This window comes from Cnephaeus nilssonii, assembly GCF_951640355.1.
Source record: "Cnephaeus nilssonii genome assembly, chromosome: 13".
In the NCBI taxonomy this organism is placed as follows: Eukaryota; Metazoa; Chordata; class Mammalia; order Chiroptera; family Vespertilionidae; genus Cnephaeus; species Cnephaeus nilssonii.
Genome location: NC_137084.1, coordinates 6,286,056 through 6,312,296, shown reverse-complemented (window position 1 = coordinate 6,312,296; position 26,241 = coordinate 6,286,056). Strand labels below are relative to the sequence as shown.

The following is a 26,241-nucleotide window of genomic DNA, read 5'->3' as shown; positions in this document are numbered from 1 at the left end:
AGACCTCTCTACAAACCCAACCCTTGCCATTTACTGACTGTGATTCTGGGCAAATTAGAAAATTTCTCTAACCATTTTTTCTCATCTATAAAATGGAAAAACCACAACTTACCTCACAGGATCTTTGTGGAAATTAAAGTGGGAATCTTGCCCAGCTGGGTGTAGCTCAGCGGTTGAGCGTCGACTCAGGAACCAAGAGGTCACCGGTTCGATTCCCAGTTAGGGCATATGCCCAGGTTGCGGGCTCGATCCCCAGTGAGGGGCGTGCAGGAGGCAGCCAATCAATGATTCTCTCTCATCATTGATGTTTTTATCTCTCTCTCCCTCTCCCTTCCTCTCTGAAATCAATAAAAACTATATTTAAAAAATAAAATAAAGTGGAAATCTTGGCATAGATTCATGAACCTTAGGTTCACTAGCCATCTGCCAAGTTAATTGGACTATGAATGGCCCTGAAGCTATGAGTCATGACTATAGCAACAGAATGGGACAAAAGAGGTCAGATTATTTCCTTTTGAGAGCTCACTAGGATATCAGAGAGGCCCAAGCAAAAGGAGGTCACAGCCTCAAATACTTCTAGATCCTGCCCATCTATCCCAGGTGCTATGATAATAGCACATGCCTTAGCCTGAACCTATCCCTAGAAATCTGAAGCTATAGATGGCTATATTAAATTGAATAGTGACCCACCAAAAGATATCTCCAAGTCTTACCGCCCACCCCCCTCCAACCGGTGAATATGACCTTATTTGTAAAAGGCGTCTTTGCAGATATAATTAAGGACGTCAAGATAAGACCATGGTGGAGTTAGAGTGGGCCCTAAATCCAGTGACACTTATTTGAGAGGAAGTCAGAGGGGAATCTGAGAGACAAAAGGGAAAGGGCATGTGAAGATGGAGGCAGATAATTGGAGTGATGAGCCAAAGAACATCTGGAGCCAACAGAAACTAGTAGAAGTGAGAAAGGATTCTCCCCTAGAGCGTTTGGAGGGGGGATGGCCCTGCTAATACCTTGATTTCAGACTTCTGGACTCCAGAAGTGAGATAATAAAGTTCTGTTGTTTTAAAAACACCAAGTTTATGGTAACTTGTCACAGCGACCATAGGAAACTGATACAATGGACATTCACTTTTATTTGCGCAAGTTGTGAACAGCAGCTTTCCAAGTTGGAGGGAAACCAGCAAGAGCATTTGCAGCGAACCAATTGAATGGAACAGCTGATGCAGTCCTAGGAAGGTGCTTCCTAGAAGTACCTATAGCCATGGAAACAGGTGTGGTAAAGGGAGTATTTACAGAGGTTTCACTGCTGTCCTCTGCCTTTCTAGCTACAAAGCAGAAGAGGATGGGAAAATCGATGAGATGCTGTAACCCTTAAGTGCCTGGGCATCTCAATTTCCTCATCCAATCAGGCAAACAGAAGTAGGAGAGGGAGAGAAGAGCAGAAGTGCTAAAGGTCCTGTTATTCTCTTAAAAACAGTGTCTGTAATTTTTAAAAACAAGTTTGAGACATACTAGTAACTTGTATACATATAATAAACTACATACATAAAGTGTACAATTTGATAAGTTTTGACATATGTACATACTTGTGAAACCATCACCACAATCAAGATAATGAACATATCCATCTCCCTCAGAAGTTTCTTCTGCCCTTAAAAATCACTCCCTCCAACTCCTATACCTCCCATCTTCAAGCAACCACTGATCTGTGACTATAGCTTAGTTGGCATTTTATAGGATTTTACGTAAATTCAATAATAGTATGTACTCTTGTATTTCTAGGTTTTGAAATAATTCAGTATGGCTATTTTATTTACTCATCTTACTTTAGATCCATGCTATTTTGTATATCAATAGTCCATTTCTTTTATTGCTGAGTAGTAGTCCCTTGAATTGACAGACAACAATTGTTTATCCATTTACCTGCTGACACTGGGTTGTTTCGTTTTTGGCTATTAGAAATATGTCAGAGATGCCATGAACATTAATGTGTAAGTTTTTGTGTGGACATATGCTTTCATTTATTTTGGGTAAATACCTAGGAGAATGGCTGGGTTGTATGCCAAACTGTTCTCTAAAGTGGTTGTACCATTTTTAATTTCTACAAATAGGGTATATGAGTTCCAGGTCCTCCACATCCTTGTCAGCACCTGGTATGGCAGCCTTTTGACTCCAGGTAGGTGTAAAATAATATATTACTGTGGTTTTTATTTGTATTTCCCTAATGACTAATGATGTTGAGCATCTTTCTCATATGTTTATTTGCTGTTTCTCTTCTTTTGTGAAATGTGTGTTCAAATCTTTTGCCCATTTAAAAAATTGGGTTGCTTGTTTTCTTATTGAGTTTTGAGAGTTTATAAATATTCTGAATACTGTGGTAATGTTTTGAACTACATAACATGTTCACTCTTTCCTCCACCTTCCTGAACATATGGAATACAATTATAATAATAACTGCTTCAATGTCTTTGTCTACTAATTATATTTTCTGTGTCAGTTCTGGATAACTCTAATTGAATAGCTGGTTGACCAATTGAGTTTTCTCTTCATTGTGGGTTGTATTTTTCTGTTCCTTACCATGCCTGTTAATTCTTTTTATTGGATGCAAGGCACTGTGACTATTACCTTGATGGGTGCTGGATATTTTTGTATTCCTATAAATATTTTTTAACTTTGTTCTGTGATGCCACTGAATTCCTTGGAAACACTTGCTCCTTTTAGGTATTGCTTCTGTTTTTAAGCTCTTTTAGGCAGGATCAGAGGAGTGTTTGTCGTAGGTTTAACTTCCTCCATTCTACCTGATGCTCTATCTATACTAATAAAAGGATAATATGCAAATTGGTCAGGACACCCTCACAGTAACAACCGAACAGCAGGCTGCATGGGGTGACCAGGCCGGCAGGGGGGTTAGTGAGGGACCACCAAATGACTGAACAGCAGGGTGCGTGGGGCGACCAGGCTGGCAGGAGGGGCAGTGAGGGGTGACCAGGCCAGTGGCGGGGGGGGGGGGGAGGGACAGTTAGGGGCAACCAGGCCAGCAGAGGAGGGGCAATGAGGGGCAACCAGGCCGGCGGTGGGGGGGCAGTGAGGGGTGACCAGGCCGGTGGGGGGGGCAGTTGAGGGTGACCAGGCCGGCAGGGGGGGCAGTTAGGGGCAATCAGGCCAGCAGGCAGAGGCGGTTAGGGGTGATCAGGCTGGCAGGGGGGGGGGCAGTTAGGGGCAATCAGGCAGGCAGGCAGGTGAGCAGTTAGGAGCCAGCAGTCCCGGATTGTGAGAGGGATGTCCAAGGAGTCCCAGATTGGAGAGGGTGCAGGCTGGGCTGAGGGGACTCCACCCTCCATCCCCCATGCACGAATTTCGTGCACTGAGCCTCTAGTAAGTTTTAAGCTTTCCTCTCTGGTTTATGGAAATAGTAACTATTCCTAGCCCTGTGTGAGCTCTTCATATTATTCCCTCTAATCCTTCTGGATGATTCTTTACCTGGATAGTTTCTCCACATGAATGAGCTGATCAGTACTCAATTGAGGGGGGAGCCTCTGTATATCTCTAGAATTCTCTCTCTGTGAAGATTCTTCTTCTCTGGTACTCTGGTACTCTGCCCTGAAAACTCTAGCTGCCTTGGCATCCTTGAATTCCCAATTCCATCTATTCAACTCAGGGAGACCACTGGATTCCCTCTCCCTGTTCCACGGCCTCCATACTTTCTGTAGGCAGTATGCTAGGGCAATCATAGGGCTCACTGCACTTGTTTTTCATCTCTCAGGAATGACTAGCCCACTCGTTGTCTGATACCCAATATCTTAAAAACCACTGTTTCAGATGTTGTGTCCAGATTTTTTGTTATTTCAAGCAGGAGGGTAAATCTGGTCCTCATTACTCCATGTTGGCCTGAAGCCACTGTATAATAATTTCACCCATAATCTTTTTTATTTACTCATCTTATACTTTAGATCCAGAAAATTCAAACCTACTGATTGGAGCCAAGAGAGCTAGAAGAATGGGCTTCAGTTGGAACACTACCACCAACTACACCTGAAATTGAGATACAGAATTTCCTAGTTATAATTTCTCTTCACTCAATAGAGGAGCCTGTCACAAAACCAGGTGACCTTCTTGAGGGTAGAGACCCCAATGCAACACTATATCTTCAGCATCCAAAAAGGTGAATAAATAAAAGTATGTGTTTGATTAGGCAAAACTAAACATGAAAATTCTATCATATCATCACCATTATGAGTAGTGATGTGCTTAGCAGTCTATATACATACATTATTTTACCCAAATCTCACAACAATCACTTTGGGTATGCATCAAAACACTTTACTGATAAAGAAACTGAGGTTTATAAAGGTTAAATAGGTTCCATAATAATAACTACACAACTGGTGAGTAACAGAAACAGAAATCAAGCGACATCTAACCATGCTCTTAACATCTATGTAATACTACATTCTATAAAGTTTTTCTAAACCACGGGTTTTCTTGCTGAAAAGCTAACCTCAGATTGTGTTATCTAAGGCACCTGTACCTATCTACCCTGTATACAGGGCTCTCATACCTCGATATGGAACATTTCCACCGAATAACTGATTATTACTTTACAATTACCTGCTTTACCTCACAAGAGCAGTGGTGAAGAACTCGCTGCTGGGTGACCTCATAAAATGATTTGTGCAGTTTGGTCCCAAACTCCTGTGTGTCAGCTGCCTAAAATGAGTCAGAGATAGAATGTGTTAAGTTCCAGTATTGGCACCCAAAAAAGAAGTACCCACAGGAAGTTTATATGGAAAGGGGACAAGACAAATAGGAAGGCAAACCACAGACACTGCTCACGTCATGTTAAGAGTTTTGTTAGTTCCTATGGGCACAGGAGAAGTAGGAAGAAGGCCTGAGATACTTGGCATTAAACAGTAGTAGTGGTTCCTATATTTCTTCTAATTTCTGTTACCAAAGCAAGATCTTTCAAACAAGGTGTTTTTTCTCTCCTATCTCTATAAGACATAAATATCCCAGGGATCCATCTGTTTGTGAAGGGGTTTTATAAACTGCTTTCCTCTAAAAGAAGTTCCGAGAGCAAAAGTTCCATGGAACAACTAAGGCTGATATAAGAACTTTTCCTTAGGTAAGTCTTTTAGGGAGGAAGTAAACAAAATAATACAGTTTGCATTAAGGAATGGGTAACAGCCTCTACCTTTTAGTATAAAGTTGTAGGATATCAGAATTAAAGGGGACCAGAATAATCACCTAATGCAACATACTAAATTTACAGATAAGAAAACAGAAATTCAAAAAGCAGTAACCAACCCAAGATCTCACAGCTAATTAGTACCGAAGTTAGGGATGACATAAGACGGCCAGTAGAGTGTTCTTTTCACTCCCCGCTATACTGTCCACATGACCCAGAAAGTTGAAACTATGATAAAATGCACTAGATTATAAAGGTGTTATACTCTTTGACCCAGCATCTCCACTTATAGAAATTTATTCTAGGAAATCGCCAAAACCGGTTTGGCTCAGTGGATAGAGCATCGGCCTGCAGACTGAAAGGTCCCAAGTTCGATTCCGGTCAAGGGCATGTACCTTGGTTGCGGGCACATCCCCGGTAGGGGGTGTGCAGGAGGCAGCTGGTCGATGTTTCTCTCTCATCGATGTTTCTAGCTTTCTATCCCTCTCCCTTCCTCTCTGTAAAAAATCAATAAAATATATATTAAAAAAAAAGAAAAGAAATTTATTCTAGGAAATAATTCAAAAGAAGTAAAACATCTACAGTTACAAACAATAAGACACTATTTAAAAGCAAAAAGCTTTAAGCTTTGGTCTCTTAATGTGGTTGTTTATTCCTTGAAAAGGAGGCAGTATGAAGTAAGAAATGTGTTACCAAAAGTACACAGGATGAAGAAATTCAGAAAGTAGAAGATATTATCTAAAGCACTATTTATCCTGGCAAAAAGAATGTAAACAACTTAAATGTTTATCATTAGGGGAATGTTTTATTAAATTAGATTAAACTGACATAGTGGAATACCAGGTAACAATACAAATTCTAAGACAGCTGAAACAGGGAAAAGTCAAGTTATATATAAATACAGAACACTTTGGTTACAGCTATCCTATCTAATAAAGAGGGAATATGCGAACTGACCCTCATGTTGTTGCAAAGATGGTGGCACCCACAACCAATAAGGAGGGAATATGCTAATTTACTGCCCCACCCTCAAAGATGGCAGCGCCTACAGCTACAAGATGGCGGCGCCCAGTCCCCTTAGTCCCGCCGGGGCAGCAGGCAAATGGCAAGGCCCCGCAGGCCTGCCTCCGGAGTTCCCTAGTACCCTCAGCCCCCCCAGCCGCCCAGGGCCAGCCCGAGGTGCAGGCAAGCCTCGGATGGCAGCTGCCCAGCAACCCAGGGCCGCCAGAGGCTCAGGTAACCAGGGCCACCTGAGGCTTGCACTGCCAGCAGTGGCAGCAGCAGAGGTGTGATGGGGTGTCGCCTTGCCCTGATCGCCGGGTTGTCTCCCGCCCCTGAGAGCTCCCGGACTGTGAGAGGGGGCAGGCTGGGCTGAGTGACCCCCCCGCTCCAGTGCATAAATTTTCATGCACCGGGTCTCTAGTGTAATATATGAGATAATATGCCAAAATGTTAAATTAGAGTGATAAAGTTTATAAGTTATTATTTAAAATGTAATGTGTAGCCCGGACAGTGTGGCTCAGTGACTGAGTGTCAACCTATGAATCAGAATGTCATGGTTCAATTCCTGGTCAGGGCACATGCCCGGGTTGCAGGCTTGATCCCCAGTGAGGGGTATGCAGGAGGCAGCCGATCTATGATTCTCTCTCATCATTGATGTTTCTATCTCTCCCTCTCTCTTCCTCTCTGAAATCAATAAACATATATTAAAATAAAATAAAATGTAATGTGTATACTTTCTTCAAGAAGAAAGTTTAAGAAATAAAGCCACAGATATGGAATATGTTACCCCCATTAATAATATCAAATGGTCAGCATATATTCCCAAAAGGAAGGAAAGAAACTAACATCTATTGAGAACCTACAATATGTTATGCACTTTCACATTTAGCCCTCACCCTCATAATCACTCTCTGAGGTACTATTAATTTTTCCAATTTATAGATGAAGCTCAGAGAAGTTAAGTACAGGCCTAAATCCACACAGCTAGTAAGTAAATAAGCTAAGATTTGAACTTAGGCCTCTGATTCCCAAACTTGTTATATACCATTCCATACTGCCAGATAAATGTCATACTGATGGCTGCTCAGTTATTTCCAATGTATCCTGTCACCATGAGGTAACAGAACATTCTTCAACAAGGAATTGAGAATCACTGATCTAATCCTAACTGTGCTCATAACTAGTTGTGTGACCTAAAGGAAGTAGAAAATTTAAATAACTTGTTTTCTCATTTATAAAATAGTATACACACCACTATCCATTCAACAAATATTTCTCTTTTTGTGTTACTCCTTACCCGAGAATATTTTTCCCATTGATTTTTAGAGAGAGTGGAAAGAAGGGATGGAGAGGGAGAGGGGGAGGAAAGGGGAGGGAGAGGGGAGGGGGAAAGAGGGGAAGGGGAGGGGGAGAGGAAGGAGAGAGAAACATTGATGTGAGAGAGACACATTGATTGGTTGCCTCCCGCATGCACCACACCAGCCAGGGCTCAACAAATACTTCTTAAAACACTCACCACAGGTGGCTCTGTTGGTTGGAGCATCATCCCATACACCAAAAGGTTGTGGGTTGGATTCCTGGTTAGGGCACATTCCTAAGTTGCACGTTCTATCCCTGGTCAGGGTGTGTACAGGAGGCAACTAATTGATGTTTCTCTCTCACATTGAGATCTCTCTCTCTCTCTCTCTCTCTCTCTCTCTCGCTCTCGCTCTCGCTCTCGCTCTCGCTCTCGCTCTTGCTCTCTCTCCTGGCACTTACCATCGGCCTGGTACTATATAGGTTCACAATAGGATCTCATTCAATAATGTTCCTAAAAGCACTGTGCATATTACTAAGATAGGAATAATGTCATTAAAACTCTGGCACTTTAAAGCATCTCCAATCTCCTACTAACTTGAAGGGCCTGAAGGCAGATCTTTCGGAAGCTGCAGCTGGTGCTGCCAGTCACAATACTCATGATGGAATTCACAGCCACAGAGAGTGAGGTCTGGAATTTCTGATGAACCTAGGAAACATAACAAGTAAGGGGAGACCACAAACTGCTGGCTCAGAGAATCCCAAAGGGACCAAAGATTTCAGTGAGAGCAAGATTTCACAATTCTTCCCCCTCCATCAGCGATAGTTACTGAGACCATGACATGTAAAGAACACTTAGGATTGAAATAAGTAAAAAATGTTTTCTCATTTCACAGGGATGATTCATTGACACAGACACTTTCAGAAAAGACAAGCAATAAGACACTGGGTCATTAAATAGATACGCTTCCAATTTAAAAACAAAAAGCTTTAAGCTTTGGTTTCTTGGTGTGGTTGTTTTGGCCATATAAAAGAAGAAATATGTTACCAAAAGTACACAGGATGAAGGAATTCAGAAAGAAAAGTAAGAGAAAGTGTGTTATAAGGGTTAGGAAATGGGAGCAGTAGCTCCAGAAGGATGTGTGGGAAAGGGAGAGGCAGGGGTAAGGCAGAGGAGCATTGAGTCACTTTTCTCTATTATTCCATCCCTGTTTAATCCAACTTACCTACTGGGGGTAAAGCTACCCAGCTAGTTACAGTGACCAATGTACGTTAAAGCTTGAGTTCCTAGGCTAGATGCAGTATATATGATCAGCTCAGGGGACAAAAGAGGAGAGGAAGAGGCATTAGGAAGGACAGGGTCTCAGGCCCTATTTACCATATATGCTAGCTATCATTTTCATGGAGAGAGTAGAAGAAAGAAAATTGTGAATTTCTTATTACCTTGGCAACCTGATGATGTTGCTCCAAGGCCTGGTCCACAGCAAACTGGATGGAATCTTGCACCACGCTGTGGCTCTCTTGGAGGATGGTACTGAGATGAGCTGTGAGCAAAGTGTGAATTCCTAAAGGAAGGAAGAATGTTCATAATCCTGAGTGAGCATGACCACTTCAAAGCTGTTGCTCATGTGCTAGTTCACTCCTACCCACAAATAATTACTGTTTTTAGACCACACACACATACACACCAACGTACAAACTCACCCAATTCCCACTTACAAATGAAAGACAGCTCAGGAAAACAAAAGTGAACAATGACATTTGGGGATGAGGGGTGTGCCCTGACAGGGAATCCAACCAGCAACTTTTCAGAGCACAGGATGATGATGCCCAACTAACTGAGCTACACCAGCCAGGGCTAACATTACTTTTGGAGAAACAAGTGTGGGGTCCTGTTTAATTCATATCAGAAACATAAATACATACCACATACTATAAACAACGATACTAGTGACTCCAAAGGGGAGAGAATGCCTCCTGCAGAGTGTTTAACCCTACTGCACTCCTATCCGAGCATCACCGTCGTGATGAGCCAATTATTGCCTGTGTGTCGCCAATCCTTTCAGATGTGCTGTGGTACAGAAAAAGTAAAAACTCACAACACTACTCTAAAAACTGCTGGTAAAATGTCTTTTTACATGGGCGACTATCTCTGATAAAGTAACCATAGGCACCACTGCTCAGCATCCTTCAGAAAAGCTAAAATGTGAGAAAGTTGGGCAAAATATGTCATCAAGCAATAGGCTAGCACTTATGATCCTGATGAAAAAAAGAAAGACAAATTCCCCCTATAGGACACATGGAAAAAATGCTTCTTAATTAATCTTTCTTTTTTCAGTGTTTTTCTACTCTCCACTGGGTAGACTGTTCAAATATACAATAGTGAAACAGCTTATACTGGTTGGCTTTTCTCAGTGTTGCATTAAGAATGCAAGGCAGCAGAACATTTTCTACCATGAGGCCATATTGCTTTACTGGAAGGAAAGGTAATATGTGGTCTGCTCAAAAGGGGCCTGGAACTGACATCAGGGGAACATAGATTCTAGGGTCATTTCTACTACCAACTAGTGGTGACAACTCACTTCACTTTTCTCACTTAAATACAGAAAATGGTTTTATATCACCTGTCCTCACAGGTATTTTATGCAGTTAAACTGGGATAACATAAATGAAATGTTTTAAAATGTACATTGTAATATTCAAAGGGAAAATACTGCTATTGCTATGATGATGTCATTTGAATTACTATTTTCTACAGTTTGATTCTAACAATAGCCTCAAGAAATCAGCTAGAACCCTTTTAAAAACAGATATTTAATTAAAAAGCTACAAGTTTCTTCCTAAAACTGTAGATACCAACAGATGCCTTTAACATTGTGGCAAAATAAAGAGTTAATCATAGAAAAGTTACCATGACAAGGTGGGCAGAAGGCCAATTAAGTGGTTTTTTAAGACACTGGAAGCAGACTGTGGTTCTACACAATCTGTTTCCTAAAAGGATCTCTAGAGAAAGCTTTCAAGGGTATATGAAAAAAGAGGGGGGTGGGGAGAGAAAAATTATTATATCTAGTATCTATATCTACTTACCCTTATAGTATATCTTCTTCAAAGGCTAGTCCTAAACTACCAGATGTGTAAGGACATTTTAAAAGATACTATTTTTATTAATGCAGCAATGCATTTTCATTTAATCCAGTACTAAATACAACTATCTGAGATGCTGCAGGCCTTTAAAGTCAAGCTAAACAGAGGTGTTTAAACTATCACAGTACTACAATATTGATAGGTAACACTGGCTTCTGAGGAATATGAGTTCATACTAGTAGATATGTTCAATAGATTCAGAGCATGGTATCAGATTTTATTTTATGTCATCCTAAAGAAGATTGAATATGGTGTTCCTGTTAGCAGATCTAAATAAAAAAGCCAAAATATCACATTTTTGTTGTTGTTAATCTTCACCAGAGGATATTTTTTCCATTGATTGTTAGAGAGTGGGGGGGAGGGGGGAGGGGAGGAAGGGAGGGAGGGAGAGGGAGAGGGAGAGGGAGAGTGAGAGAGAGATGTGATTGATTGGTTGCCTCCTGCACATGCCCCAACCAGGGTCAGGGATCGAGATTGCAATCAAGGTAGGTACCCTTGACCGGATGCAGGCCAACACTCTAACTACTGAGAAAACCAGCTAGGGCCAAAATATCACAGATTTTGTCTTAAGAGGGTCTTTAGACTTGGAAGGGCCTTTGATATCACCTAGCCTAACAATCTTATCTTAAACACAGGGTGGGGCAAATGTAGGATTATAGCTGTTTTATGGAAAATAATATAATAATTAATAATACAAGCATAAACTGTGTTTCATATACTCTGAACTATAAACCTACTTTTGCCCTACCCTGTTTATGAAAAGGAGGATCAAGTGATTTATGTGACTTGCTTCCCAAAAATAATTGAGCCCTAACCGGTTTGGCTCAGAGGATAGAGTGTCGGCCTTCGGAATGACGGTCCTGGGTTCGATTCCAGTCAAGGGCACGTACCTTGGTTGTGGGCACATCCCCGGGAGGGGGTGTGCAGGAAGCAGCTGATTGATGTTTCTCTCTTATCGATGTTTCTGACTCTCTATCCCTCTCCCTTCTCTCTGTAAAAAAATCAATAAAATATATATTTTTAAAAATAATAATAATTGAGGAATTTGGTTGCAGGACCAAAATTGAACTCAGGTCTCTTGATTGTACCCTGAAATCCTTTCCACAATACTAAATTGCTCCTCTTATCAGCCTCTACCGTGTGAGCACAGCCAGATAACAACCCTAGGCATCTTCACTTTTGACTTCCTTGCTAGAAGCCTCTTTAGTTTAGGTCTCTTCTATGTTCCCATTCCAGGGCCTTGATGAATGGAATAGTGGGGCACCAAAGAACACCAGCTCCTCAAACAGTTGCAAACCAGAGCCCAGGGAAGTAGAGCTTGTCTCCTAAAGAATATACACATGTTGGGGAAAGATAGGAGTGGCATGGGTGGCAGGCAGCAGAAAGAATCCCACAGCTGACAATGGTTTGTTCAGTACATAGCTGGCACCAGGCAACATGAGCTCTGCTGATCTTGGGTTGGCTGTCTCGTTTCTCCTATGACTCAGTGGGAGAAGGGCCACATCAATGCCCGGAGAACAGAATCCCAAGCAAAAGCATCAGCCCAGAGAGAAAGAACACAAAGACATACCAGGAACATCAAAAGAAAGGTTATCAACCTTCCCCCAGAAGCTTATAAGCTCTACTTCTTGCTACTTCCTTCACAGTTTAGAAGGCACCGAGAAACACACTTATGTTCCAGGGGCTATTGCATTAAAATGTGTAAGCTAACTCCCACTCATACTCAGTAGTTTTCAAACTTTACTATATTTAATAATCACCTGAGAATCTTGTTAAAAATGCAAATTCTTGAATTGTACTATATTTTTACATTATAGCAAAATAATGAGTTAATCCTTGGTCCAGGGAGCTGCACATTTTCAAATATTCCAGGTGAATCTGATGCATGTGTTTCACGGACCACCAAACAGTGAAATCACTGCTTTACCTCTAACGAGAGGACCTTTCTGAAAACAGGTTATCACCCATCTATTAGATAAGCACCCAGGCTCCCGCTTGTATGCCTAAAGAAGGACAATTTCTCACTTTTCAGAGGTCTATGTGGTGATCACATAAAGCCATTTATACCAATACATTCACACAGCTCCTCATGTTGTATCTGAGAAGTTGCATCAAGGCCAAGAAAGGCAATAATATTTCTTTATTCCACCTGGAAAAGCAGTATGGAAGAGAACAATTCACAAGCCTGAGAAGCTTTAAAAACATTGATACTTGAGCACCAACTTAGTCCAAAGAAATCAGGATCTCTGAAGGTGAGATTTGGGTGTTTTTTTAGAAGCTCCCCAGGCAATAGTCTGTGCAGCTAAGGTTGAAAACCCATTTAAGGTAATATACCCTATAGGGAGCATTATAGGAAGTGTCTGCTGACTTCTGGTCAACCAAATCCAGAAATGTCATCATTTAAGTAATGCTTCAAGATTCAGATCTTTCTGCCCTGGCCAGGTGACTCAGTTGATTGGAGCGTCATTTAAAGGTTGCTGGTTTGATTGCTGATCAGGACACATACCTAGGTTTTGGGTTCAATCCCTGGTTGGGGTAAGTACAGGAGGCAACCGATCCATGTTTCAGTCTCTGTCTCTCCATTCCTCCCTTCTTCTTTCTATAAAAATCAATAAAAACATTTCCTCAGTGAGGATTAAAAAAAGAAGATACAGATCTTTTCCATAGAGCATATAATTTGTTTTACTTTAAGGAGGTTTTTTCTCTATTGAAATTCATTATTCTACAGAAGTATATCTAACTCAGATATGTGCATCATATAAAGTCTCCTTTTCTTTTAAAAACTATGCTTTTATTGATTTCAGAGAGAGAGAGGAAGAGAGAGCAAGAGAAAGACAGAAACATCAATGATGAGAGGGAATCACTGATCGGCTGCCTCCTGCATTCCCCTAACTGGGAATCAAGCCCGCAACTCGGGCATATGCCCTGACCAGGAATTGAACCTGGACTTCCTGGTTCATGGGTTGATGCTCAACCACTGAGCAACACTGGCTGGGCTAAAGTCTCCTTTTCTTTATTCTTTTAACATGTAAGCACACCCAGGCTGGCAGCCCCATTCTCTTATACCTACCCCAGAGTTCCATTTGCTGGACTGGACACTGGCTATGGAAATCCACAAAGAGAATAAGCAGCAAAGTTTGTTCCTGAAGGTCCATATTTTGAGACTGATCCCCCTCACTGGATTCCACCTGATAACTCACATCTGGAAGCACCATATCTAGAGAACAAGATATTGCACAGTATTCTAAGATAAATAAAGCCTTCAAAATACTAACTGAATAAAGAACCTATACCTCAAAAAAAGAAAAATCTGAGATAAATCTAAATTTGAACACTGCCTTCTTCTCCTGAATTTATTTCTCTATCCACAGGATGGAAGCAAATAAAGTGATTCTCAGGAAGAACATCAAAACAAGTAGGTGTGCCAGATGCAAATCAAACAGCACTCCTTAGCACTTACTGAGAAGCATTATATAATAAATTCATGCATCCCTTATACAACCTTCTAAGGTAGGTATCACTAGTAAGCGGCAGAGGTCAGAGTCAATACTGAGTAATGATAATACCTAACTTGTATGGAATGCTTACTCTATGCCATGTACAATATTAAATTCTTTACATGTGCTATCTCAACATTTAGACTTCACAACACTATTCTTATGACTTTTTACAGATAAGAAAAGAGGCATAGAGAGGTTAAATATGTTGCCCAACATGAGAGAGTAAGTGGTGGAACTGTTTTAAACTGACTCCAAAATCTGTATTTATTATCAGAATACTATGTGTATTCCCAAGTAATCTAATGCCCTGTGGTGACTTTCTAGCACCTTTATCCTTTAGAATACAATCAGGATAACCCTAAATGTCTCCATATAGAAAAGTACCTCCATGGGACCCTGATCTGTCCTTCAGAGTAAAAAAGGGGGAGGGGTGAGACAAGGGGCATTTTCTACATTATTCATTTCCAAAATTAAGTGAGAAAATTCAGGCATCACAAAACGACAAAAAATAAAGGAAATCAATAAAACATGAAAATAAAAATGAAAGAGAAGATATGGAGAGCCCTAGGATTTTAAAATCCTAATAACATGACATCTTGTTAAGACCAAACATTATTTCTTCACGAAACCTCTTACCTCCAGAGACCCTGTCCAAGGACACCCTCCTTTCAATCCAACCTCTGGAATAACTACTATGTAAGAAAAAAGAGCCTTACCCCAAGGCTTACTTCCTTGATGAAGATTCTATCATTCCCCTGAGACATTGCCCATCCCAGGAGCCTTCAACCTTCTCATGCCAGTCACAACTCTACAATACCTCTTCCCTATGATCATCTTCCTCAGGATACAATTGACCAGATTACCTTCCAAATTTCAAAAGATTCTAGCTAACAACAGTCAAAATCAAGACTGTAAACTTCCTAGACATCAACTCATGGTTGTATATATCTATTTCCCAGTTTTGTTAGTCTAGTTTTTAAGCATCCAACTTTCAACATGATTCACCGAAAACTAATATTGGTTAGGCTCTACATAAATATTATCGCCAGGTTCCTAGCTTTATTACTATAAGGTTTCTACTCCTGCCTTGTATTTATGTGGTGTTTTAATTTTTTCTAAGTAATTTTAAGTGGGTTTTCTCATCTCATTAGGAAACATTTCTCTCCCACAAAGATGCAATTGTTCCCTTACTGACTTTCATAAAACTCCAGAACTGATAGATTAAGGTACAACAGAAACCCTCTGAACAAGTCCCTAGAAGATGAAGGCCACTGGCTACTCCAGGAATAGAGGAGGCAAAAGAGGAAGTGAGAGAAGAACCAGCATCATATGGAATGCAAAAACGGCTAAGCTCTGATGGTGCTTTGTCTCTTGACATCATTTGCCTCACTCCAAGTGGTCTCTCAAACTTACACCTGGTATTTATGCTTCCTTGCATTTCTCTGATATTCTCCAGTTTTCTTGATTCCTGTGCAAAGAGAGGGAGATATACCTCTATCCAAATTGAGATCCAAATTGGGCACCATACACAAGTGGTACTTATTCCAGTCAATGAAATAAGAGGTATCTTTGAAGACAGCAGTAATTGACTGTTCCTGGCTTGGCAATATCAGAGGCAGACCCGAAGGTCCATATAGAAATATGTATAGGTGCTAAAGAAAACTTTCAAATTTTAGTTTTTATATGTATTCATTTGCATAAAACAAACATATAACATTAACCTGGTTCACATTCCCAGAAATAAAGTAGTGTGCTAGGCAATTACATATTAAGCCTTTTATACATTGAAGATAGGTGTCAGGTATCAGAGATAGATAGATCCACTAGAATCCTCAGAAATTTATTCTGGGTTTAATGAGTATGAGCTACAGGTATAGTATTAGGGCAATTAGTTATTAATTCATCCTACTCATTCAATCATAGATTTGAGTGATATGTCAGGTTAAACATCATACTAGGTTCTAGGGATACAAAGATGAATATCCAGATTTAATATCTACCTTCAAGTTATATTTATAGTGTAAGAGAAACATGTAAAACCAGTAAACTGTAATACAATGTGATATATGCTAGAATAAAAGTATACACAAAGGAATATTTTCCAATAAGTTTTTGAGTATATTCAGATTGATAAGGAAACTCCTTCTCACCTTCTCTAATCCTAATCTCTAAAACAAAGAAGGACAGGTCCCTGAAATGGTTTCCTTCCCACTCTCATCCTCTCTCCTACCCAGGGATTCTCTATCTCAGCACCATTGACGCTTTAAGGCAAATAATTCTTTGTTGTGTGTTTCGGAAGAAGGGCTGTATTGTGCATTGTAGAATGTTTAGCCACACCCCTGGCCTTTACCCCTCCCTCCATTCATGACAATAAAAAATGTCTCCAGAGCCCAGCTGGCATGGCTCAGTGATTGAGCATCAACTTATGAAATAGGAGGTCACAGTTTGATTCCCAGTCAGGGCATATGCCCAGGTTGCAGGCTCAATCCCAAGTGTGGGGCGTGCAGGAGGCAGCCAATCAATGATTCTCTCTCCCTCTTCCTTCCTCTCTATGAAATCAATAAAAATACATATAAAATGTATCCAGCCCTACCTGGTTTGGCTCATTGGATAGAGCGTTGGCCTGCGGACTGAAGGGTCCCAGGTTCGATTCTGGTTGGGGGCACATGCCTGGGTTTCGGGCTCCATTCCCGATGGGGAGGCATGCAGGAGGCAGCCAATCAATGATTCTCTCTCATCATTGATGTTTCTGTCTCTCTTTCCCTCTCCCTTCCTCTCTGAAATCAATAAAGATATATATTTTTAAAAATGTCTCCAGACATTGCCAAATGTCATCTGAAGGCAAAATTACCTAGTTAAGAACCACTGCCTACTCTTTTTTGTACCTTGAACCAAGGCTAATGAGGCCATAATATATTTTTTCTTTAGTTTTCTTTGTTTTCATCTTTTTAATAGGATAAACACAAGGCATTGAGTGTAAAGATTAAAATTCTTACCCAGTAGGCACTGGGGCATTATGGAAAGTCACAACAGAACAAAGGTTGGCAGTGCCCATAAATGAAGTCTCCATCACAAATCCAAGAACATGAGCTAAGGCCAACACATTCACTGTTTAGAGCCAGGGAAGCTTTGAGATGTTGCCAACTCAGAATAAGAGTGGAATATCTGGCTGGCCAGGTCAGTGGTTGAGTGTTGACTTATGAACCAGGAGGTCAAGGTTCAATTCCTGGTCAGGGCACATGTCCGGTTGCAGGCTCAATCCCCGAGGCATGCAGGAGGCAGCTAATCAATGATTCTCTCTCATCATTGGTGTTTCTAACTCTTCCTCTCCCTTCCTCTCTAAAATCAATAAAAATATATGTTTAAAAATTTTTTAAAAAGAGAGGAGTATCTGAAGAGTCAAAGTATGTGACTGTCTTTTCGTTGGGTTAACCATTTACATTTAATAAGAATACTGCTATGGTTGGGTTTAAATCTACATCTTGTTATCTTTTTTCCATTTGTTCCGAGTATTCTGTTTTCTTTTTCCTCTTCTCTATTCTTTGGATTCTATTTTGGATTGGACATATTTTATAGTTCCATTTATTCCCCTTTTTTGCTTATTAGTTGTAACTGTTGTATCAACTTAGGGATTGTTTTAGGCTTTATAATATACAACTTTAGCTTATCATGTCTATCTTCAAGTGATAATGTAACAATTGACTCACATAGTGTGAGAATCTTTCAACAATATCCTTTCATTTCTCTGCCCCTAATCTCTCCATATCCCAGCAATAAATTGATCACCTCATTATGTTGATTCCTTCCAATAATAGGCCTCTCAGTCTCTCCTTTCCATACTCATCACACTTTTAATTCAGGCATTCAATCCCTCTTGTCCAGTTTACTTATTTACTTAGTGATTACGGACTTCTCTCTCCCATCTATCCTGTACAATACAGCTAGAAACTCCTAAAACAATGGTTTCCCACTATACAGAGAACAAAGTTCACAATCTGTAGTGTAGCATTCAATGTCCACCATATTCAAGCCCAAATGACTTTTCCAGCCTCATCTCTTCCTCTTGCACCACTCATTCCATGCTTTAGTCATATGGGATAATATGAAAAGAGTGTGGCACATGTGTCACATTTTATAGTTTTCAGTTTCTTGGAAAAACTTTCAGCTTGGCTTTCATACTGGATTTTTGTTTTTATACAAATCATACTGGCTTTTACACTCAGAGTTTATATGCTAAAGAATTTTCTAAAATTTGGGCATAACAATTCATTTTCAAAGACAATTGCATGAATTCTGTCATCCAAAGGATATGGAAACTGAAGAAATCCTATTCATCAGCTGGTTGGATGAGACCTTCGGGCAGGGACACACAGCAGCAGCTGGAGTCAGTATCAGCTCTCCCAACAAGTCCACGCCAGCCACGTCATTGGGGATGAAAAGCATTGCTGGATGTCCTAGTACAGGATGGATTCTGCTGCAGAGTAATTGAGTTGTACCTAATTTTGGTCTATTGTCAAAAAACAAGGAAGACAAATTTAGCTTTTTTTTCCTCAAGAAATTATTTTTAAAGGCATTCAAAATTCCTTATATAATCTCTAGCATGTGCATAAGCATATAACCTGCCATATCAATAACTTGCGTCCCACTCAGGGAAGCACAAGCAATAGAGCAGACAAATCGGCATTTCAGGAATGGTATCATGGCTCCTGCTTTCGCTGCCACTAGTGGCAGTTTTATTTTCTCAAAAACGAATTTCATCCACTAATTACTCTATGGTTCTAAACAAAAGTTGCCAAGATCATTCAGAGATCAGCATGGCAGAAGTGAGAGTGAAGGGTTCCTTAATCACAAATAACCTAAAACTGGCATCCCTATTCCCACACATGCTTCCCCTGAAGAGGTCTGAAGTTACTGTTTGACAGCAATAATAAGAAAAAATTAGGACACCTTTCTCTCCTAGAAAGAATCTAGTGAAATTTAATATTTGGTTACTTTCCAACAGTTCTTTTCTAAATACAAAAGAGTAATGAACCTTTTTCTCTCTCTAAACTAATCAAGTTGCCCAGGGAAATGTGTCTACAAACATCGTCTCTTTCAATAAAGCTATGATAACAAGATGTCTACCTGTAAGGAATGTATGATACTTTAAGATTACTAGAGAAAGATATGGAGTGAGGGTGTTGTTTTCTGCATGTATTAAAGAATAAAAAATATTCTAATGGTGGTATCCTGTCTATTCCATATTATATACCACCTCCTCCATGGATTTATTTGCAGTTTGAAGAATGTGGAGATAGGGAGAGAGATGATTTCCAAACCTAGGCAAAATGCTGATGCACAAACAATAATACACAAAGAATTTCTTTGTAGCCATTGTATCTATCTAGCCAAGAATTCAAGTACCTTTTAAATTCAGTCCTCTCTTCTCATGTCTAAATGGGATTGGAATTAGCAGGGTATGTTTTGTTTCATTTACAGGAGAAAATAAGGCATGGAGAGGAGAAAGAACATGTCCTTGAGTCAATCAGAATATATTTAAGGAGCCAGGAATAATAGTAGTTTTCAATATAATTAGCTTAAAAGTTTTACTTTATTTTTCTTATAGAGACTCTGACATCTGGCACTAAGAAATGACAAGTGAGACCATTTTCAATTTCTGCCACATTTATATTCATAATAGGAAAGTAAAACAGGGAGAGGAACAATGCTTTCCTCCTTCACCTCATATAATGCTGATAGTTTACGACAAGAGCAATTCCATTCGACAGGTTCAAAGTAGGTTCATTCTCTGCCCTGCAAAGCAATAAAAAGCTAAGCCATATCTCAGATTCTAATACCAATTTCTGCCTGGTACAAATTTTGGTAATATGACTACTACCACCCCCAGAGATTACTGGAATCAGTAACCAATTAACCAAGGGAAAATGACAATTTTTAAATTCACTCACTCTAGTAAAAGGGAAAGACATAAAAGGTTTAGATTAATCTATTTACTTATTTTAAAAGCTAATATAGAAAAATAAAATGTGGGGATCTCAGAATATTAGTTTCAAAGTGAACTTGGCTCAATAAATAAAACTGTGAACCTACTGGATAGGACAATAATGACTGAGAAAAGCTCTAGAGCTATGGCATAAACTTAAGCCATGGATTTAAGGACTTACTCAAAGATTTCCGTGGAGAGGATACCATTCACCTTTACACTGAAATTAAATCTAATCTGCAAAATAAATGGTGTATGAGATTTAACATGAACCAGGATAGAGATTTAAAACTTCCATATCTAAAGGAGATACTTTTTATATCACCTTTTTTTCACTTACACCATCCCTAAACATAATTAACACTTGTCTGTGTTCAAAATCTGTCCTTAAATATATTGCATCTTAACACTACAATTCCAAGCAGTCACAAATTACCAGGAAATCCTACCGTTTTGTCTTCTGTTCCCCTAATGTATCTTTTCTTCCCATTCTTAAAGGAACTATATCAATTTTCTCCCTATTCTTCCCATTGTTATCACACAAGAAACATTCCACGCTTATTTTCTTTGCTTTTTCTTCCTCTGCCACATCTGGCTTTTTTGTCCTACCTCCAATTTATTTCACTGTCTATTTCCTACCTTCATCCTACATTTTTCTTTCTATATAACATAATGGGTAATAAGGGACTCCAGAACCAGACTGTTTGTGCTCAAATCCTGGCTCTGCAAGTTATTTAACTTCTGTACCACAGTTTCCTCAGCTATAAAATGGGGATGATGATAAAACCTAGTTTATGAGGAGTGTTACAAGGGATGAATGAGTACGTGCATGGAGAACACTTAGAATAGTGACTGGCAAGAAATAGCACTGAATCCTGCTGACAACAAAAAAAGTAGGAAGCCAACAAGAGGGGAAATAGGAGAAGTAATATAGCATACTTAATTGTGTGCATGTTTATAAACACATCTAACTGCAGATAATAATAAAAATTTGCTCTCCCAAGTCCAAAATACTTTATCAAAATTTCCTTATTTGCTCTTACTATCACTTTAGTAAAGGCAATAACCAGCCAGGTTTAACAAAAAAGAATGAAACACAGAGGAGTGGAAATACCAAAATTGATACAATAAAACAGTAAAGAAGCCCCTGGCCAGTTTTGCTGGATGATTAGAGCATCAGCCTAAGGACCAAAGAGACTCGAGTTCGATTCCCGGTCAAGGGCACACAACTGGGTGGTGTGTTTGCTCCCCTCCCTCAGTAGGAATGCGGGTGGGAGGCAACCAGTCGATGATGCATCTCTCACATCTATGTTTCTCTCCCTCCCTCCCTCCCTCCCTCCCTCCCTCCCTCCCTCCCTTCCTCCCTTCCTCCCTCCCTCTCTCTCTCTCTCTCCCTCCCTCCCTCCCTTTCTCCCTCCACTCTCTCAGAAAAGGCAATGGAAAAATATTCTCTGGTGAGGTTTTTAAAAAAAGTAAAGAAATAAAAATAAGAACCCAAAAGAGAACTCTCTCTGTATCCAAGGGCTCCCAACTATGTCACATTACCAACATCAAGATTGCCTTAGGGCCCTAGCTGGTTTGGCTCAATAGATAGAGCGTCAGCCTGCAGACTGAAAGGTCCCAGGTTCAATTCTGGCCAAGGGCACATGCCTGGGTTGCGGGCTCGATCCCCAGTGTGGGGTGTGCAAGAAGCAGCCAATCAATGATTCTCTCACATCATTGATGTTTCTATCTCTCTCTCCCTCTCCCTTCCTCTCTAAAATCAATAATATATATATATTTTAAAAAGATTGCCTTAGGGACATAGAAACCAAATCAATTCCATATTAAAAGTTGTAATCATGTCATTAAAAGAAAGAGAATCATCCAGGTCCTTCCATGTTTTACAGAGTAGAGATCTCTTGAAAACATGACTTAGCCCTAGCCAGTTTGGCTCAGTGGATAGAGTGTCAGTGCGCATCTGAAGGTTTGTGGGTTCAATTCCAGTCAAAGGGCACGTACCTCAGCTGCAGGCTTGATCCCCAGCCCTACTTGGGGCTCATGTGAGAGGCAACAAATCGATTTGTCTCTTCCACATTGATTTCTCTCTCTCTCTCTCTCCCTCTCTCTCCCTCCCTCCCTCCCTCCCTCCCTCCCTCTCTCTCTCTCTCTCTCTCTCTCTCTCTCTCTCTCTCCCCTCCCTTCCACTTTCTCTAAAAATCAATGGAAAAATATCTTCGGGTAAGGATTAACAAACAAACAAAACAACAAAGAACAAAATTAAGTAAAATACCAAAAAAAAACAACATTACTTAAATAAGAGAATCTTTATTGTGCAAAATAACAGCTTACCTTAGGATGCACCATGACAATTTTGCGTAAAAAATTCTTTATAACCAGACTATCTGTCATCAAAGTTCTAGGTTTTTCATCAACCTGTAATAACACAACAAAACATCCACCACTTATGCACAAACTCAAAAGCGCAAATAAATTAAATTATGGTATTTATTCCTATAAAAATAACACCTCAGAAAGCTTTTCAGACATTCAAGGGGAAACATCTTTGGGTGTTAGAATTGGACACAAAAGAGAATCTAATAGCCATCTCTTCTTAGGTTAAAGTACTTATTTTATGGACCTTCAGGAGACACATGAACAATGATCATAGTAAAACAGACAACATCAAAATTACCTTCCGGAACAAATATAAAAGTAATTTAAAGTAATTCAGACTGGAGCTGAGAAGAATAACATCTGTATTAAGAATATGAGTGAAGCCTGGCTGGCGTGGCTCAGTGGTTGAGCTTCTACCCATGAACCAAGAGGTCACACTGGATCGATTCTTGGTCAGGCACATGCCTGGGTTGCAGGCTTGATCCCCAGCAGAGGGCATGCAGGAGGCAGCTGATAGATATTTCTAGCTCTGTATCACTCTCCCTTCCTCTCTCTCTAAAATCAACTTTAAAAAACATATATAAAAAATTACGTAAGCCTAACCGGTTTGGCTCAGTGGATAGAGCATCAGCCTGTGGACTGAGGGGTCCTGGGTTCAATTCTGATCAAGGGCATGTACCTGGGTTGCAGGCACATCCCCAGTGGGGGTGTGCAGGAGGCAGCTGATCAATGTTTCTCTCTCATCGATGTTTTCAACTCTATCTCTCTCCCTTCCTCTCTGTAAAAAATCAATAAAATATATTTTAAAGTAAAATTACTTAAGTGATCATGGATAAAAAAAATCACTTAACTGCTCTGGACCTTATTTCCTAATTTGCAAAAGTGGGATAAAACTCACCCTTTTACCTCACAGAACTGTTTTAAGAATCAAATAATCTGAAAATATCTCTCTATATAAAACCCTAATATGCAAATAGACCGAACAGCAGAAAAACCAAACAACTGGTCGCTATGATGTGCGCTGACCAGCAGGGGGTGTGCGCAAAACATGGCATATGTCAGCAGCAGGCAACATAAGTGCAGAACATGGCAGGTGTCGGCCACGGTGGGATGGTGGAGCAGGTGAGTGGGGGCGCCAGACCAAGGTGGAGCACCGGTCGCTGTCATCGGAGTGAGCCTCTGGTGATTACTGAAAATTCTTTGCTCCTGTGTGCTGCGATCCCACATGCTGCTCGTGCCAGCCCCAATCACTGGGTGCCATCAATGGTGCGAGCAGCTGCTGTCCCTGATCACCCCTCAGGGTTTCTCCACATCCCCCTGCTCCTGAGGGGCAATCGGGGCAGCAGCTGCCGCTTGCACCCACTGCTGGTGCCAGCCCCAATCGCTCCGCACTGTCAGTGGGTGTGAGTGGGCCGGCACTGTCAGTGCATAGGAGGGGTGGGAGCAGGGTTGCCGGCAGAAAGAGGACGAGGAGGGGCACAGTAGGAAGGGCCAGGTGGGGGCACAGAAGATGGGCCGAGACCCAGCCCTGTGCCCACCATACCCTCATGGCCCATAGTTCCTTTCGAGGTGCACGAATTCATGCACTGGGTCCCTAGTATGTTATACATGGTAATAATAATAGATACCACTTGTTGAATGCCTACTAAGTGGCAAGCATTGTGCAGCTGCTATATACATATTATTTCCCAGGAATCCTGGAGGTAGATATTACTATTCCTTCTTTGTAGATTTAAAACAAAAACAAACTGAAGTTCAGAGAAGTTATGTAACTTGCCTAAGGTCACTAAGCTGTTCAGTGTTAGAGCCAGAATTTGACCCTTAATCTATCTAAAACAAATTTGTCCCTGCTCTTTCCAATATACCCTGACACATCTTTACAAATACAATAAGATTTACCATCCAATTAAGGCTTTCTCTATTCCAGAAATAGTGCTAAAGTATCTTATTTATATTACCTATAACCAACCTTTTCAGGATGAAAAAGGTGAGTCTCAAAGAAGTTAAAACTTTTGCAAGCATATCTAATCTGGCTCCAAAGCTTTAGTATTAACCACTTCCCTATACTAACTCACTATATTTAATATAGTGTCCCTAAAACCAAAATTGGAAAGTGTCTCCTGGAAAAGGGAGAAGTCCAGGAGAATAATAAGAAGAAATAGAGTCAGAATTAGTAAGTTCTTATTGGTGGCTCAGAGACTACAGAGCCATGTACTGGGTACATAGTAAAAAAAAAAAGTCCAATCTCAAAATCTCATAATATAATAAAGAGAAACATGCAAATATCTAATAAAGGATAAAATATAACACCTTTTATTAATACACTGAAAAAGAGTTCAGGAACTGTGTGATGGGTTGGGGATAATTAGAAAAAATATTAGAAAAAAAGGATTAGAATTATTAGAACATTTTGGAAACCAATCTACAATTATCCATACACATAAATAGTGGTAATTAAATGGTAACTGCAGCACACATCATAATCACATTCTTCATTTAAAATTTTTTATTATAAAATGTTCAAACAGTAGGAAAGCAATGATCTCTTAAAAGTATTTTCTGTACTTCACACTTCCAAAACAACTTCTTGGAACAGTTTCAAACTTCTGTAACCTTGGTGATTATAGGGCGTGCCATAGAAAGCGCTAATTATATCTAGCAAATACATGAAAGTTCCTTGAGCAGCTACCAGAGAGGAGCTACAATTAATAATGATGAGAGCTACCATTTAATGAACACCTGCTAGATGACAAGCAGTTTATATTCAAGCAGGAAACACCCCCACTTTATTGATGAGGATAATGAAACAAAATAAGCTAATTAATTTGTCCAAGGTAACATATAGCTCATTAAGTGGAAGAATTGGTATGCAATGGCAGAATTGGTATTCAAACTTAGATCTATCTCCAAAACTCACATTCCACTATGCAATGCTGCCTCTCCAAAGAATGTTCATTTTCCTAGCATATAACTATCTGAATCAGATATTACATAATCTACCATTATTTTTTATGGATCCTGGCAGGCAATGCTTATGCATGACTACTGAATATATGTATTTATTCACTCATAAAACACTTAATATGGCTTATTATGCACCTAGGCCTACAGAGATAAATAAAACAATCTCAATTTGAAGAGTTCACAGTAAGTAGAAGACAAATACAAATAAATAACTTTTATGACAACATAAAAAGTTTTATGATTTAAATATATAAAAAGGTGCTTTAAAAAATACAAGAAGGATTGGCACCTAATCCAGACAAGAAGATAAAGAGACCTACTGTCAGGTCAGCAGAGGATAGTTAACATAAAGCAAATAGCTTCTCTTAAGATCTCTCGTAAATTACTGAGAGAGAGACAGACAGAGATGGCCAGGCAGACAGGCACACTTTGACTGACTGCAAAGTCTTTTATGGCCTTTTATAATTGTGTGTTAGAAACCCAGTATCGCAGCCTGACATAAGTACAGAAGCAGTGAATTTACTTAAGTGCTGTTAGGAAAAAACAGATGCTGCCAGCCCTTGGCAGCAGAAACCACCATTGAATTATATGTTTCAGCCTTTACCTTTAAATACAAGTCTAATTATATGATAGAATATGGGAGCTGTTTTATATTTTGAAACCTGAACTTATGCAGTCATGGGACCTATATGACTTTCTAGAAGAAAGTCAATCAGTGTCTCTTTCTCTTTAAATAGATAAATAGACAATAGGTAGATAAATACAAAGATCTAGAGGTATAAATACACAGA

General features: G+C 40.0%; 1 protein-coding gene across 5 annotated transcripts in view; it reads right to left on the bottom strand.

Moving 5' to 3' along the window:
- TOP6BL (TOP6B like initiator of meiotic double strand breaks) overlaps positions 1 to 26,241 on the bottom strand; it is a 49,983-nt gene that overhangs the window by 5,281 nt on the left and 18,461 nt on the right. For 3 of the 5 annotated variants that reach the window (XM_079788120.1, XM_079788123.1, XM_079788122.1), the window contains 9 exons: positions 22,442 to 22,525; positions 20,292 to 20,347; positions 19,849 to 19,920; positions 18,440 to 18,634; positions 15,620 to 15,771; positions 13,698 to 13,844; positions 8,927 to 9,048; positions 8,082 to 8,192; positions 4,609 to 4,707 (listed from right to left, as the gene is read on the bottom strand). In XM_079788120.1, coding sequence (XP_079644246.1) covers positions 4,609 to 4,707; positions 8,082 to 8,192; positions 8,927 to 9,048; positions 13,698 to 13,844; positions 15,620 to 15,771; positions 18,440 to 18,634; positions 19,849 to 19,920; positions 20,292 to 20,347; positions 22,442 to 22,525 — 1,038 coding nt within the window. The remainder of the gene's footprint in view (positions 1 to 4,608; positions 4,708 to 8,081; positions 8,193 to 8,926; positions 9,049 to 13,697; positions 13,845 to 15,619; positions 15,772 to 18,439; positions 18,635 to 19,848; positions 19,921 to 20,291; positions 20,348 to 22,441; positions 22,526 to 26,241) is intronic. The other 2 variants (XM_079788121.1, XM_079788124.1) reach the window with 2 other exon arrangements.